Raw genomic sequence first — 15,233 nt, 5'->3', positions numbered from 1 at the left:
ATCTATCAGCCTAGCCTAATTATGTTGCAGTGAGAAAAGACCTCAAAATCATAGAGGCCTATAAAAACAAAGGCTTATTGTTTGCTCACGTTACCTGTCCACATGGGTTGGCTCCAGGTCCTCTTTATTCCAGAACTCAGGCTGACTGAAGACCTCCTACATGGACAGTTCCAGCTGTGTTTCAGGGGGAAACAAAGAGAACTGGCAGAGCCAAGGATGGCTCTTGAGCCTTCACGTTGGGAAGTGGCATGGGTCAGCCAAAGTGAGTTACGTGGCCAAGTCTGAGATCAGTAGGCAGGAAAGTACATTTTGAACAGAAGGCAATCTGCCATAGATGCTACAGAAGGTAAAGAGACAGGTGACATTGTCACTACCATGTTAAGACCTCTAGAATAGTTTCCTGTTGACAGGAATCTAAGAAAACACACCCTGCTAACATGATTATAGCCATATATCTTCATTTACTTTGAGTCTAGCTAAAGTTGGAAAATTTCAAAGAAAAAAAAAGTACCATGAAGTTTTTATATCTATTAATTCTACACTAATTATGGAGTGTGATGAAACACAAAAAGTGAAGTATTTTTTGTGGGACAAGATTCTGGCCCATGGAAGCATGGAACCACTAAAATTGAATGAGTACCTTAGGCTGCGTACTCTAAAAATCTATTAGACCTTGTGGATCTTTTTCTTTATATAAAAATATCTTGATTTTTACAGACTGGAGGTTTACCTGGCTTTGGATTTTCCCCAAGAAAAAACACTTGTATTAAAACATTTTTTGAGTTCAACATATCACCAAGAGAAATAACCCAGAGGCCATTGAAATATTGTGGTGAAGCCACACATTTCTTGAAGTTGTGTTCTCATCAAATGATGTCACCACTACAGAGTTTCTGACCTTTCTTTAATATTTCATTTTCTGCATGTAACTTAGAGAAAATAGATACCTCCATTTGCATAGCCAACTCCTGTTGGCAAGTTATCACAATCGAGGAAGAATTCCTACTTCGTGAACTCCTTTTAGAACCTGCAGAGTCAACGTCTTTAACATGGTGAAGAATTTCTTTGCCAAACAAACTTCCAGGCAGAATAAAAATCTTGGCACTCTGCGCTCAGATGGAGCATCTGTGATGCTTGGCAACACATCTGGTTCTGCTGCTTTGGTGAAGAAACATTCTCCTCATCTCAACATGCAGTTGTGTCAGCCAGTGTCAACGACTCCGCCAGCGATCATGAAAAACTTGTCTCTATTTCTATGAACGTTGTCAACCTCCTGAGAGCCAGGGCTGACACACTTCTATTTCAAGAAGTTTTGTCAAGAAATGGGAGTAGAAGAGTCAATTCATTTCTGCAATACAGAAGTTAATTAGCTTTCCAGAGGACCTGTCTTCGAATGTTTGGTTGACCTTCAAATGAAAGTTCCTCTTTTTTGAGGCAAAGGAAATCCAACTATTAGAATAACCCAAAAGGAAATGGTCCAATCATAGTTAGCTTTACTTGATGGATATTCTTGCCAAATCACCTAGGTAATCAATCTTTTCATTTAAATTCTTTTAGCTCAACAGCCACTCTGGAGGGGCACATGGCGGGCAGACAGCTACCTAAACATTCCAAGGCTGGAGAAGGGCTTCTGCAAACTGGAACAAGGAGCGACAAAGCTTCCCAATTTGTTTACAGGTAGAAACCCATAGACAGCTGGAATCCTTAGATAACCCTTTGAAAGCTAATCCTGCCTCTGATGACCTTAACATGCAACCATGAATACTGGATCCTTTAAAAAAAAAATGACAAAGCATTAATGATGCAGACTTCTCAAAGCATGATCTCAACAAGGATTTTGGAGAACTCTAGGAATCTCACTATGCCTAACCCTCATCTAATAAAGCCACAGCAGCTCCCATTTTGTTTGTTACTGTTTTCTTTTGCCAAATCAGTATTTTAAGCACTTATTGCTGTGAAACTGAAAAGTCATAGTCAAACAGATGTCAAAAATAATAAGTCTATTGCTGTGTCAAAAAAACCACTCCGTAATTTTAATATCAAAGCCAAACATCAGCCTTCTTGTAGAAGCTTACTTTTGAGCTGAATTCAACTTTATTTTTACTTGAAAAATTTGCATTTATCTCAGGTGTTTGAGGAAAATAGGCATTAATGTCAAGAAAAATGTGGTGAGAACAACAGAGATAAGACTTTAGGAAGATACGTTATAGTCTCTGTAAAATAATTCAATTTCCATTGCAAAAAAATGGCACAAAAAAGTTATTTGTATATGTGTTTATATGTTTTCTTCTGGGGAGAATGTCTACAGCTGCCTTTAGATTCTGAAAAGGTCTGTGACCTAAATAAGGCTAGTACCGTCTGCCCTGGTTTTTTGCAGAGTGAAACATTTTAAGGAATGGAATGAAAGTTGTGAGGAAGTGAACTTCTGTTGAAAACTGAAGTTAACCATGCCTTGGTGCTCCACTCACCAATGAATAATAGAGGTTCCTCAATAGGAAAGTAATCAACTGCACTAGAGATGGGCTCTAACCCACTCTCCTTTTGGACAAACTTTTCTGAAATAAAAACTAAGGCAATTTGGATAAAAATATTTGTTTTGTTAGATTCTGTTTTTAGTTTCCATATTAAATGAAGAACTGTAGAGCTATATTTTTGCAGAAGAGTACGACTAAGATAATAAGGAAAAATTAGGAACTCAGATCTAGTGCTTTAATATGCAGCATTTTTTTTGAGAAGTATAGAAAATGCAGTTGGAAGGTGCCTGTATTAGTTCCTATTGCTGCTGTAACAAATTATCGTAAACCTAGGCTTAAACAACACAAACTTATTATCTTACAATTTGGCAGTTCAGAAGTTGAGAATGGATCTCACTGGCCTAAAGTCAAGATGTGGACAAGACTGCATTTCTTTCTGGAGACTCTAGGGGCCTTTCCAGTTTCTAGAGGCTGCCCACATTCCTTGGCTTATGGCCCCTTTCCTCTTCCTTCAAAGCCAGTACAGCTGCTCACCTCCCTGCTCTGCCCCCAGTCAGTGTGTGTTTTATTAATGCCAATGCTCTGGCCCTGACTGTGGGTTCCCACGGTGGGTCCTCTATGGCTGCTCCTTCAGCTGCTGTTTCTTGATCTCCAGGTTCTCCTTGTACTTGTACTTGTTGAGCCTGCGGTGCAGGGCACATGCTTTTTTGGGCAGCAGATCCTGGGGCTTATGAACTTTCTGAGGTTCTCCTTCTGAATCTGGTTAATGATGGTGAGAACAAGGGTGACAGACTGGCAGACAGCTCAGGTCTCCGGGAGCTTGGACCATATGCCACCTGTCACTTTGGCGATGTGCACCTGGGAGAGCTCCACTTTCAGGTGGTCCAGATGTTTCAGCAGCTCTTCTTTCTTGCTGGGAAGGTTCTGAGCATTGGTTTTGGCCATTGCTGCACACTCTGATGGTCTCTTCCACTATTTTTTTTTTTTTTTTTTTATGCAGTACGCAGGCCTCTCACTGTTGTGGCCTCTCCCGTTGTGGAGCACAGGCTCCGGACGCGCAGGCTCAGCAGCCATGGCTCACGGGCCCAGCCGCTCCGCGGCATGTGGGATCTTCCCGGACCAGGGCACGAACCTGTGTCCCCTGCATCGGCAGGCGGACTCTCAACCACTGCGCCACCAGGGAAGCCCAGTCTCTTCCACTTTTTAAGGACACTTGTAATATTGGGCCCACTCAGATAATCCAGGATAATCTCACTATTGTAAAATGAGCTGTTTAGCAACCTTCACCCCATCTGCTACCTAATGCCTCTTTGCCATGTAGTGTAACATATTCTCAGGTTCTAGGGATTAGGACAGGACCTCTCTGAGGGGCTATTATTCTGCCTACCACATAGCTCCTTAGCTGGGATGATGGGAAAGAGCTGAAAGCATAAGAGGAAAGTGAGAAGAAGTGGAAACCTAGATGTAAACAGCCCCTAGCTGGGTTGGATAGTATGTTCTCTGATTGTGCTACTAAAGATCATCCCTGAGATAATTTGCATCTACTTGTTTTTTTTTTTTTTTTTAGTGGAAAACCTTAAGGAAGTATAAAGATTCTATACTCAGAAACCTGAGTTTTAGCCCTGGCTTTGCCACTTATTGTCTATATCACCTCTGGCAATTCACTTAAGTTGTATGAACTATGGTTTCCTCATTTTAAAATGAGGTCTAGAAGGGGCAGGGAGAGGATGGACTGGCATCTGCTGAGTGTCAGGGGCTCAAAGAAAGGAATCATGGAATAGCAGAAGTTCCACTGGCCCATAAGGGGACCCTGGGATGAGAAACACCTGGTGCCCCTGGTGCCAGAGGCCCCTAATCCTAGACTCCTGCTAAGGACTCTGGTCCATGCCACCTATCAAGCAAACCTCAGTCATTGTGGACACATCCCCTGATGCCCCAGTCAGGGTCACAGTGTTACGGAGCCTGGCTCCAGGGGCCAGCCATGTGTGCTGGATGGGCTCTGGCCCAAGGGCTGTGCACAGGCAGCTCCTGAGAGGCCAAATGGGGGAGTCAGCTGCGTGTGTGCAGGCAGAAGGCCTCCTGCCTTCCAGGAGACGGAAGGCCATGGGGCAGCAAGGCAGCCTTCTTTTGCCCGTCCTGGGTATCCACCAGTTTTAATTTTGCTATGATTCTAGATGTAGTAGAGACTGTTTCTACTGACTTGAGGTCAGTAGGCTGTCTGCTCAGTGGGCCCAGGCATCAACAGGTTCCCAATAGGAGGAATGGACCCTTTCCCACTTTTTGCCAATTTTATTCTTATTTGCTCTTCTCCCCAGAAGGAAGCAACAAGGGTAAAGAGCCCGTCGGGCTTTCTGCATGCCCAACTGCCCTCACTGCAGAGGTGAATTAGATAATAAGCAAGTGGAACATATTGTACTATGACTATAAAATATATCTCAGTTTATACCTCTGGTATGAGATGTTTCCTATAATGTTTGAAAGGACATGTCTAGGCAGGCAGGCTTTTCTAATTTCTTTACTTTAGGATAGTTATATCAGGGTCTAGCAAAACAAGAAATGGAAAGACTGTTCCATTTTTGTTCTAGAGCACGGGTGGGACTAGATGGTCGTATCAGGCAGAATTCTAAGATGGCTGCCAAGATTCCTACCTCTTGGTGTATATGTCCTGAATAATCCCCTGCCTTTGTGTGTGAGGAGGATTTTGGAATATGATGGGATAGTTATTCCTATGATTAGGTTATGTTACACAGCACAGTTCACTTTAAAAAGGGAGATTAGCTTTGGTGGGCCTGACGTAATCAGGCGAGCCCTTAAAACAACTGGGGTCTTCCTGAAGAAACAGATTTGAAGTATGAAAGAGATTTGAGACAGGGGTGATTCTCCACTGATGGATATAAAGATGGATGGGGCCATGGAAAGTGGAGACGCAGAGCAGAAAGCCAACAAGAAAGCAAGGGCTTCAGTCCTTCAACTACAAGGAACTTCATTCTACCAACAAACTAAATGAGCTTGAAAGTGGATTTTTCTGCAGAGCCTCTAGACAGGAACTCAGCTTGACTGATACCTGAGTGTGAGACTGAGCAGAGAACTCAGTTGAGCCACACCTGGACTTCTGATCTACTGAACTGAGAGCTAATAAATGCGTATGGTTTTAAACCAGAAATAAACTCACACACTATGGTCAATTATTCTACGACAAGGGAGACAAGAATATACAATGAAGAAAAGACAGTCTATTCAATGAGTGGTACAGGAAAAACTGGACAGCTACATGTAAAAGCATGAAATGAGAATACTCCCAAACACCATATGCAAAAATAAACTCGAAGTGGATCAAAGACCTAAATGTAAGGTCAGCCACTATAAAACTCTTAGAGGAAAATATAGGCAGAACACTCTTTGACATAAATCGCTATAATATCTTTTTTGATCCACCTCCTAGAATAATGAAAATGAAAACAAAAATAAACAAATGGGACCTAATTAAACTTAAAAGCTTCTGCAGAGCAAAGGAAACCATCAACAAACTGAAAAGACAACCCACAAAATGGGAGAAAATATTTGCAAATGAAGCAACTGACAAGGGATTAATTTCCAAAACATACAAGCAGCTCATGCAGCTCTATGTCAAAAAAACAAACAATCCAATCAAAAAATGAGCAGAAGATCTAAATAGACATTTTTCCAAAGAAGACATACAGATGGCCAAAAAACACATGAAAAGATGCTCAACATCACTAATTATTAGAGAAACGCAAGTCAAAACTACAATGAAGTATCACCTCATACCAGTCAGAATGACCATCATCAAAAAGTCTACAAATAACAAATGCTGGAGCAGGTGTGGAGAAAAGGGGACCCTCCTACACTGTTGGTGGGAATGTAAACTGGTGCAGCCACTATGGAGAACACTATGGAGGTTCCTTAAAAAACTTAAAATAGAACTACGATATGATCCGGCAATCCAACTCCTGGGCATATATCCAGACAAAACCATAATCCGAAAGGATACACGCACGCCAATGCTCACTGCAGCGCTATTTACAATAGCCAAGACATGGAAGCAACCTAAATGTCCATCAACAGAGGAATGGATAAAGACGATGTGGTACATATATACGATGGAATATTATTACTCAGCCATAAAAAAGAATGAAATAATGCTATTTGCAGCAACATGGATGGAACTAGACATTATCATACTAAGTGAAGAAAGTCAGACTGAGAAAGAGAACTAGCATATGATATCACTCATATGTGGAATCTAATTTAAAAAGATACAAATGAACATATTTACACAACAGAAATAGATTTACAGATACCAAAAACAAACTTACAGTTACCAAAGGGGAAACGAGGGGGGGGAGGGATAAATCAGGAGCTTGGGATGAACATACACACACTACTATATATAAAGTAGATTTAACCAACAAGGACCTACTGTATAGCACAGGGAAGTCTACTCAATATTCTGTGATAACCTATATGAGAAAAGAATCTAAAAAAGAATGACTATATGTATATGTATAACTGAATCACTTTGCTGTCCACCTGAAACTAACACAACATTGAAAATCAACTATACTCCAATAAAATTAAAATATGAAAAAAAGAAATCCTATTTTAATATTTTATAATGAACTATTACTAGTCCTAGCAAATAAATTTTTTTTTCAAATAAATATTTTAAAATTAGAAAAGCCTCTAAGTTTGTGATAATTTGTTATGCAGCAATGACACCAATAATACTACTAATAAATACTAACCACAAAATTTTAAAATAAATAATAAATAAAAATAAAATAAATAATAATAAAATAATAAATAAAAAATAAAATACTAATAAGCTAATACAATGGTATTCCACTTAAAGATAAGTTAGGATTTTTTTTTTGTCTCCTCCTTTCCTGCCTTTCTCCAAAGCTTTAATCCATTTCCCCACCATGCAGTTATTTCATTGACTATAACTAGAAAATACTGTTTTGTCAGATTAAAAGCTCCTCTCATACCATTTACTTATTAGAGTTATCTCTTTCTTCCGCCCCTCACAGTTAATTTGAGATGCAGAGATGTATGCATCTTGGGTATATTATATACATGTTTAGGGCTGGAGGATCAAACCAGAAAATACAGATCTTGAGAAGTAAGGCAAATAATCTGTGTTCTGACGTAACTGAGATATATTTCATTCATTGTAGCTACTTATCTTGAAACACAGTAAGCTTGACATAATGGCTGAAGAAAAAAGAGAAGCAATGTAAGCATAAATGTCTGAACATTTTAATATCTTTTTCGATAAACATTACTAGAATGCCATGCATTTGGATCCATGTTTTTCCTGAGGAAAACCTGCATTCTATCTTCTGCTTCCTGATACTGCAGCTGGATCCTATTATAAGGGTAGGACACAACATGGGAAGCACGCCTAAACTTTTAAAGCTACAAAACAAAAGCTAATCTTCATTAATTAGATGTCCAGATTATGCAGATTGACCACTGTATTATTATATGTAACATGGTGAAAAACACTATTATATGGTTTGTTGATAGTTCCACGTAGGTAATTTATCTAAGCCTTATTTATAAAGATATTGTATTAACCACAAAGGCAGAATCTGTTGTCAGGTAAAAAAATCAGATCAAACTGTGACTTTGTGGTTGATGGCTGAAAGAATGCTTTACAACAAAGGCAAATGAGAATGCAATATGATGTCTTTCTAACATTTAATTCAAGAAAAATTTCATCTCCAGCACAGCTTAACCTAGAGCTACTACATAATGCAGATATAAGTGAAAATATTAACAAGTCAATGATTTATAACTAAGACCCATATTCTCTGCCTTTGTGAAAACCATGGAATTGGATTAAGAGAGAAGCCGCCTAATTTTAGATTTAAGCAAATGTGGACAATGGATTCTTAGAATAAAGGATAAGTCTGAGCATCACAAACCCTCACCTGATTAATAATTAGCTGTTTTAGTAAAAAGGAAGAACTTACGAAAAAATACTCATAGTCCATAATGTGGAAAAACTTCAAGATCTGGGAATCCAGGTAAATCATGACTTTGTTTTTACCAACTTTAACCAAAGTCTTCCCAGGTGCTAAAGTCAGTACTAAAGAAAAGCTATTACAGAACTATTCTGTTAAGTAATTATCATCTTTGCTTCAACTTCTTATACCTGTGTCTATACATGCCATCTATGTAATTATGTTGAGGGAAAACACTCCAAGCTCAAAAGAAGTGAACAACTTCAGTTTCTGCTCACACGGACCTTGTCAAGTAGCCAATGACTTGTCCTTTCATTGTGAGTGACTAATATCAATGCTGGCTCTAAAGAAAGACACTTTTCATAATCGCCCAACAATCTGCTAAGTGAAAACATATGAATGGGCTTAGGCAAAGCCTGCCAGGGGTCTTTGCTGAATGGAAAACAGGTGCTCTCATTCTGTGCCACGTAATACCCCATTTACCCCCAAGTCCAAAGGTTACAGGACTAATAGCTGCCTTGTGGTAATCAGGGAAAGCCAAGACACTAGCCCTGGTGAAACATCTGGGACGTATTTTACATACTTGCAACATATGCTTCAGGTTCAATTAAAGTGAGGCTTTGGCACATTTATTAATCTTTTTTACTTTTATCCTATAAGAGGACCCACTGACCTGACCCCACTATTATACCATATGAGAAAACAGAGAAATAATGAGAGCTAGGGGTCAGTACCTGCTCGTATGGCAAAAAACACACTTGTTTTCTCATGAAACTCCATTACGCATGACTCTATACACAAACTTTAAATAGAGGAACCAATGAATTTTTTAAAGTAGGAAATTACCCTTCTCCCACTCAGACACATCTGATAGCCAAGACTTAGATTTACCACTGCGAGAGCCAGTCGAGAGACGGAAACTGGTAAATAGAAACTTGAAGGATCCTTTCATGTTTTCATTTCTTATATTAAAAACTTTGTATTTCCAGAATATAAGCTTTCCACTCTAAGATTCTTCCCTCTATGATGCAAGTCCCTAAAAGTCTATTGTAAATTATTACATTTGAAATTTTATTTTTGTTCAGATATGATTTGTATACTATCAATTGCGTTATGAGTGAAGAAAAGCAAAACCTTCTTATATATCACTCAAATAAAGGGCTGGATTTATGAAAATCAGCTCACAATCCTTTCATATGGAAAACACACTGTTTGTTGGCATCCTGTACAGAAGAATACAGTTAAATTCACACAGTCATTTAAGCGCTCGCTTTCAATCAACTTTGGTAACGAGACCTGAAAGTACATTAGAACCAGGGTGTCGATCTCAGACAACCAAACACTGGATAACAACAGATGCCACTCCAGAGATCTGGGGTTGTTTCCACCCTGGCATGACATCTATGTTTTGGTGAACTGGTTAACCAGGTTGTGCTAACGTCTAACAATGTGCCACTCCTAACACCCTCTCTATTAAAAGATGACCAAAAAGGGAGATTAGTGGTATAGAATATCAACAAACTGGCTAAAAAAAATCTAGGTTGACTTCAAGCAGGGGCACTGAAGTACTAGACTTCACCAAGGGTTTCCACTTATTAACATTTCTCGGGAAACGCCTGCTACCAGAATGGACCTTTAAGGTGGCTTTAATAATAAAGCAGCAACAAGCAAGGGAAAGTGGCCATAAATGGATGGCAGCTCAGCGTTTATCAGTAGAGAAATGATGATTCAGAGCTGGCATGTTGAGTTTAAAATACAAGCTCTCTACGGCTCTACAACTGACCTTAACAATAAATCATATCATTTATTGCCAGAAGTGTATGCTCATGTTATTCAACATTAAAAACAAGCACATATGTGTTTTTGCAGAAAGGAGATTTTGTTACTTTATGTTTGATGATGTTGCTAATGACTAAATGATGTCCAGAAGAAAAATCTCACATAAAAACTCTATGAATTTAAAAATGTTTGAAATAGCAGTAGAAGGGAGAAAGTGTGTGTGCGTGTATGTTTCCGTTTTCCTTCCAGCATTGAATATGTCAGGAAAAAAATCATTTGGGAAGTTAACTAATCACTGTGAATTGTTTTGACATTTCCAATGCTTGCTTCCAGCACTCAAATTCTTATACTGGGATATAAGTGTACATCTCTACTGGAATCAAAGGTCAAGGGCATAAATTAAGATACACTGTTTTTCTCCTTTCTTTAAAAAATTTCAGTGCTTTACTATAGCAGAAGTCAGATAGATTCCATGAAGGTCAAAATCCGGTTTTATAGGCTGAACAATGTGGAAATAATGAATGATATTTTCACTCCCCCCTCAGTCACTCCCCCCCTCTATCGTACCCTAAGACTTTTTGGATTTTAGATCTAGAAGTGCCCAAAGATGATGATAAACCAGCATCACTAGCCTCCTTGCCATAGAAAGCTGTCCTTCGACCTCAGCCACTGCTGCAGTGGTGCAAGGCCATTCTGATTCCTCCTTCCAGTTGTCCACTCTCCCCAGGGGACAACCAATCCAAGCAGTCCCAGAAACTAGCTGTTATTTACTGTGGCCACCAACCCCAAGCCAACCAGCAATCGAAACACGAGCCTCTCTGAACAGACTTTCCTGACCAAGGAGCCACGGGCCATTCCAAGTCTAAGCCAGGGCAGTGAGCACTGGGATTATTTAAATGCCCTCTGGAGTCCTCCGCACACGTGTTCTTTTGCTGAGCAATTCTTGGAAAATTACAGATGACAATATCCATGTTTGACACATGCAGGCTGCTATTTTTCTTCACTCCTCTCTTCCCCCCAAGTATAGCCTGATTTGTAATACTCAAGATAGGACAAATTTTTGCCCTTCAAAAACAGTTGTCACTGTCGTTATCTTCGTGAGAGCTATCAAGTTCCAGACAAGCTGAATTATTTTTTTTTGTTCCTGGCAGAAAAATATTTGACCCAGCTCTGGACAAAAGCGAAGACGATTTATAGCCCTCTCTCCCTCTTTGCAACATGCAGTGGCATTGTTAGGATGATAAACAGCACTGTCCAATTTTCTGGACTCAAACACTTCAACTCCTTTTTAACTGTCTGTGAAAACAGTGTCATGTCTACATTTCCCCATCCCCAGGTACCCAAGTGCTGGGAAAGATAATTACCTTGTCATCTTTGTCATCTTCTTCTTCCTCGTCCTCTAGCATGTCCTCCACTACCTGCAGACAGAAACAGAAGTCGTTTTCATGCTCTTAAAGGAGAGAATTTTGTTCTGTCATTTTGAACCTTTTAGAAGTGAAAACTTTATTAACATTTGAAACGGACGCACTGAGAGGGAATATCTGATCTAGAGACAGGGATTAGGAAAATGCTATGCCTTTAATTGATGAACACCAGGGACCTGAATCCCAGTCAGGGGAACCCTATTTGTGTGAAATGTTCTGTGACAATTTAAAGAATTGGAAATATGCATAAGGTAAACTAACACTCATTTGAAGGATGCTTTAAATCAGGAGATTTCTTTTTTTACCTACTCCACTGTCTATATTAATTAGGCACTTTAAATTTGGAGCTAGATAGCAGAAAAGAGCTCTGCTATTTCTAATTCACTTGTCACCAAACCCTAAGATAAAAATCTATGCCTGTTCGTGGATTCATGCTGGTGAGCTACGGCATAATGCTAACAATATCTTTCTGGGCTCCAATTTTAATTCTGACATATAGTGTCAACTCTTGACCATCTCTGAATGACTTGTTCATTTTGTGGATTACCTGAAACTCTAATTTTAATTCTCTGTGATTTTACACATGGATTATGTTATGAGAATGAACATTACTACTGAAAGAAAAGATGTATTCAATAATCAAATGTGTATATTATGTATATAGAACCCATGTAGATAGATATGTACGCATGTATTTTTCAATGGCTCCTGGTTAACCTACTTCAGCAGAATGGTATAGTCATTTTGGATTTGCCAAATAATTTCCCCTTGCCTGGATCAATATATAACTACAGGCATTACAAATGAGACCTCACCCCATTTCAGGTGTTTTATCATGTTTTTATACACACACACTCCATGGAATCCAAAAATTTAAAAACTCTGGGGGGAGCTCTTATTCAGGTAAGTGCTAACTTATAACTGTGTTTACTCCATTTGATATAATTTCTTGTGGTGCTTCTATTTTTTTATCCAGTATCTTTATCTCTGAATAAACTCGACAGAATCATGGTTATCAAATATTTTTAAACCTTTCTCCCAAAGCTCCTAACTTTAGAAGACAGAGATAGCTAGCTCTTCTTTCACGTGGCTTTAGGCTAGAGACAGGAATATGCTATGAATGAAAACTTCAGTATCTAAGACTTACTAAACAAAGAGTTACATAAACTGAGATAATACGTCAGGACGCTCAGTTATCCTAATAATTTTTCTCAAAGTTTCTAAAAGCATTAACGGATCTAAAAGAAGAACCCAAACACAAACTTCTAGTTCTCACGAGCTGATATATAACTAAAAGTATCTGACAAACTGGGAAATTGTTCTTAATTTAATGTCAGCCTTTAAATCTTCTATTAAGTGGTAGAATCTGGTGGTCTTTCATTTGGACACTCAGCATTTCAAAAGAATCAGAGTAGCACAATGTTCTGTTTCCTTTATCGGGTTAGAGTTTACACTGATTTTGGGGACATATAAAGTAGTTCAGCCTCAGCAAGAAAGGACTCTTGACATTCTAACTATACTCAGATACTCCATAAGCATTTATTACAAATGCCCTTGACCAAGGCACACGGTACTAGGGACTGTGGGAATAGAAAGATGAATAACACACAAATACTTAATCTATAGTCATGTCAGCCCACAAGAGGCTTATAATCCAATAGAATTTAAATGGGGGCTGTCAGATAGCCTTTCATGTTGACTTTTAACTTCCCGAAAATTTGAAGCATGCATATCATAAATATATAGACAACAATAGTGACAATGTATAACTGGGGTGCTGCATGCCAGACTATTCCAAACTGGGACCTTTGTGATGGAGGTTGAAATAGGAGAGGCAGTCACAATATTTCAGTACATTGTGTTGCATCAAAAGAATTCACCTAACACAGCAAGTAGCTAAACTAGAACTCAGCCCCAGATTGCGGGATAGCACAGCCAGCTCTGAAACCCTGCCCAGTTCTAAAACCAAAAAAAAAAAAAAAAAAAAGGAAAAGCAAAACAAAAAAACGTTTGACCTCTCACATGATTTTTTTAATGATCATACTTTTGTATCTCTTATAAAATGGTGTTATAAATTTTAGATTTATATTAAGTAATATTTTAAGGTTGTCATTATCTATTTTTAAAAAATAAAAATTATATATATTCCAGGTATACAATATGATTATTTGATCTATATTAGATTAAGTAATTTTTTCCTAAAATTACTCATGTAGACTCATATACCAAATATGGAAAATGAAATGAATATTATACTTTTATTCTTATACATAAAAATCAAACAATATTTTAGGTGGTTATTGTTAAGAATGTATTATGTATCTCTCCTCTTCAGTACTTACCATCGTACTACAGTGCAAGGAAGGCAGAATGGTTTCAGATTGTGCCTAGCAGTTCATAATAAGTATTCAAGAAATATTTGTTGATAGACCGAACAGAAGAAAACCTCATCTATGCTTCATATCTTTGAACATGCATTTTGGTAGAGGGCCTATCATTTATCTCACAGAACTCAACTAGCTCACCTGCAAAGACATACCTCCTACTCAATGATGCAGATTAATGAATCAAATATTCAAACTGTGCCTGGCAATAGAAAGCATGGATATTTAACCGTTACTTTAAGATTTGGAGATCTCCACTATCTTTAAGTTAATTTTCAAAGATTCAAAATATTATTGAACCATAAAAAAACCAAGAAGTTAATTTATGCATTTCACAAATCAGTTGCAGATCTTATGTTCAAGAAGGACTCCAAAGGTCTACAGAATCAGGCTCTTCATTTGCAAAACCCAAACTGTTCCCACCCTGCACAAGTGGGTAATTGGCTACGCACAACTGCCCCACAAATGCGCAGCCAGAATCACCCAAACACAACTATTTGCTTTTACATTTGGCAGAAAAGTGTTGTGTTAGCGAGAGGCCTTTGTGTTGTGTTGTAGCACCCGAGTGAGGGCTTTTCCCCTCCTCCAGTGACTTTTTAACGCTACAACATAAACATCTACAAGTGAGGATTTATAATACAGATGGTTTCCTAGTGATGCCTTTAAGCTGCTTCAGAATGTATCCCACTGTTACAGTTTGCTCAGATGAAGCTTAAGGTGCCTTGGAAAATGGAGATGATAATACCACCTTCCCCACAGTGTTGATTAGGGGTCCAATGAGACAATGTGTTTAACTTGTTCAGCACAGTTCCTGTACCGAAGTACTAAAAAATGTGAGCTACTAATAAAAGTAGAAATAACATCAATTTAATAATATTTAAACATTAATTTTTGGAAATTAAATGATATATATATTTTTTTTCCTGGGCAAAATATTCAGGGTTCTGAATGACATACACAATTCTGGTTGTTTCACTGACACTAAGGAACATATAAAGGGGCACAGGTAGAGTGGTGGATAAAGATTCCCAATTAAAATGATAATGGTTTCGCAACTAATTTTCAGGCTTTAAGGGTCCAATGAAATGGATGGCTTTAAAGGCAACAGTGTCTCAGAAGCTGGGCTGTGCTCTAAGACATAAGCCCTGGACAAACGCAATGAATACAGAAACTGCAAACTGA

The 15,233-nt window shown here is 38.5% G+C and overlaps 1 protein-coding gene across 1 annotated transcript in view; it reads right to left on the bottom strand.

The window, feature by feature from the left end:
• MCTP1 (multiple C2 and transmembrane domain containing 1) overlaps nucleotides 1-15,233 on the bottom strand; it is a 546,887-nt gene that overhangs the window by 65,354 nt on the left and 466,300 nt on the right. The window contains exon 18 of the mRNA XM_060009153.1: nucleotides 11,608-11,661. Within this exon, the coding sequence (XP_059865136.1) occupies nucleotides 11,608-11,661 (54 nt within the window). The remainder of the gene's footprint in view (nucleotides 1-11,607; nucleotides 11,662-15,233) is intronic.

This window comes from Delphinus delphis, chromosome 3, assembly GCF_949987515.2.
Source record: "Delphinus delphis chromosome 3, mDelDel1.2, whole genome shotgun sequence".
NCBI lineage: Eukaryota > Metazoa > Chordata > Mammalia > Artiodactyla > Delphinidae > Delphinus > Delphinus delphis.
Note: the sequence above shows the minus strand (reverse complement) of the source record. Positions and strands in the feature narration are given on the sequence as shown.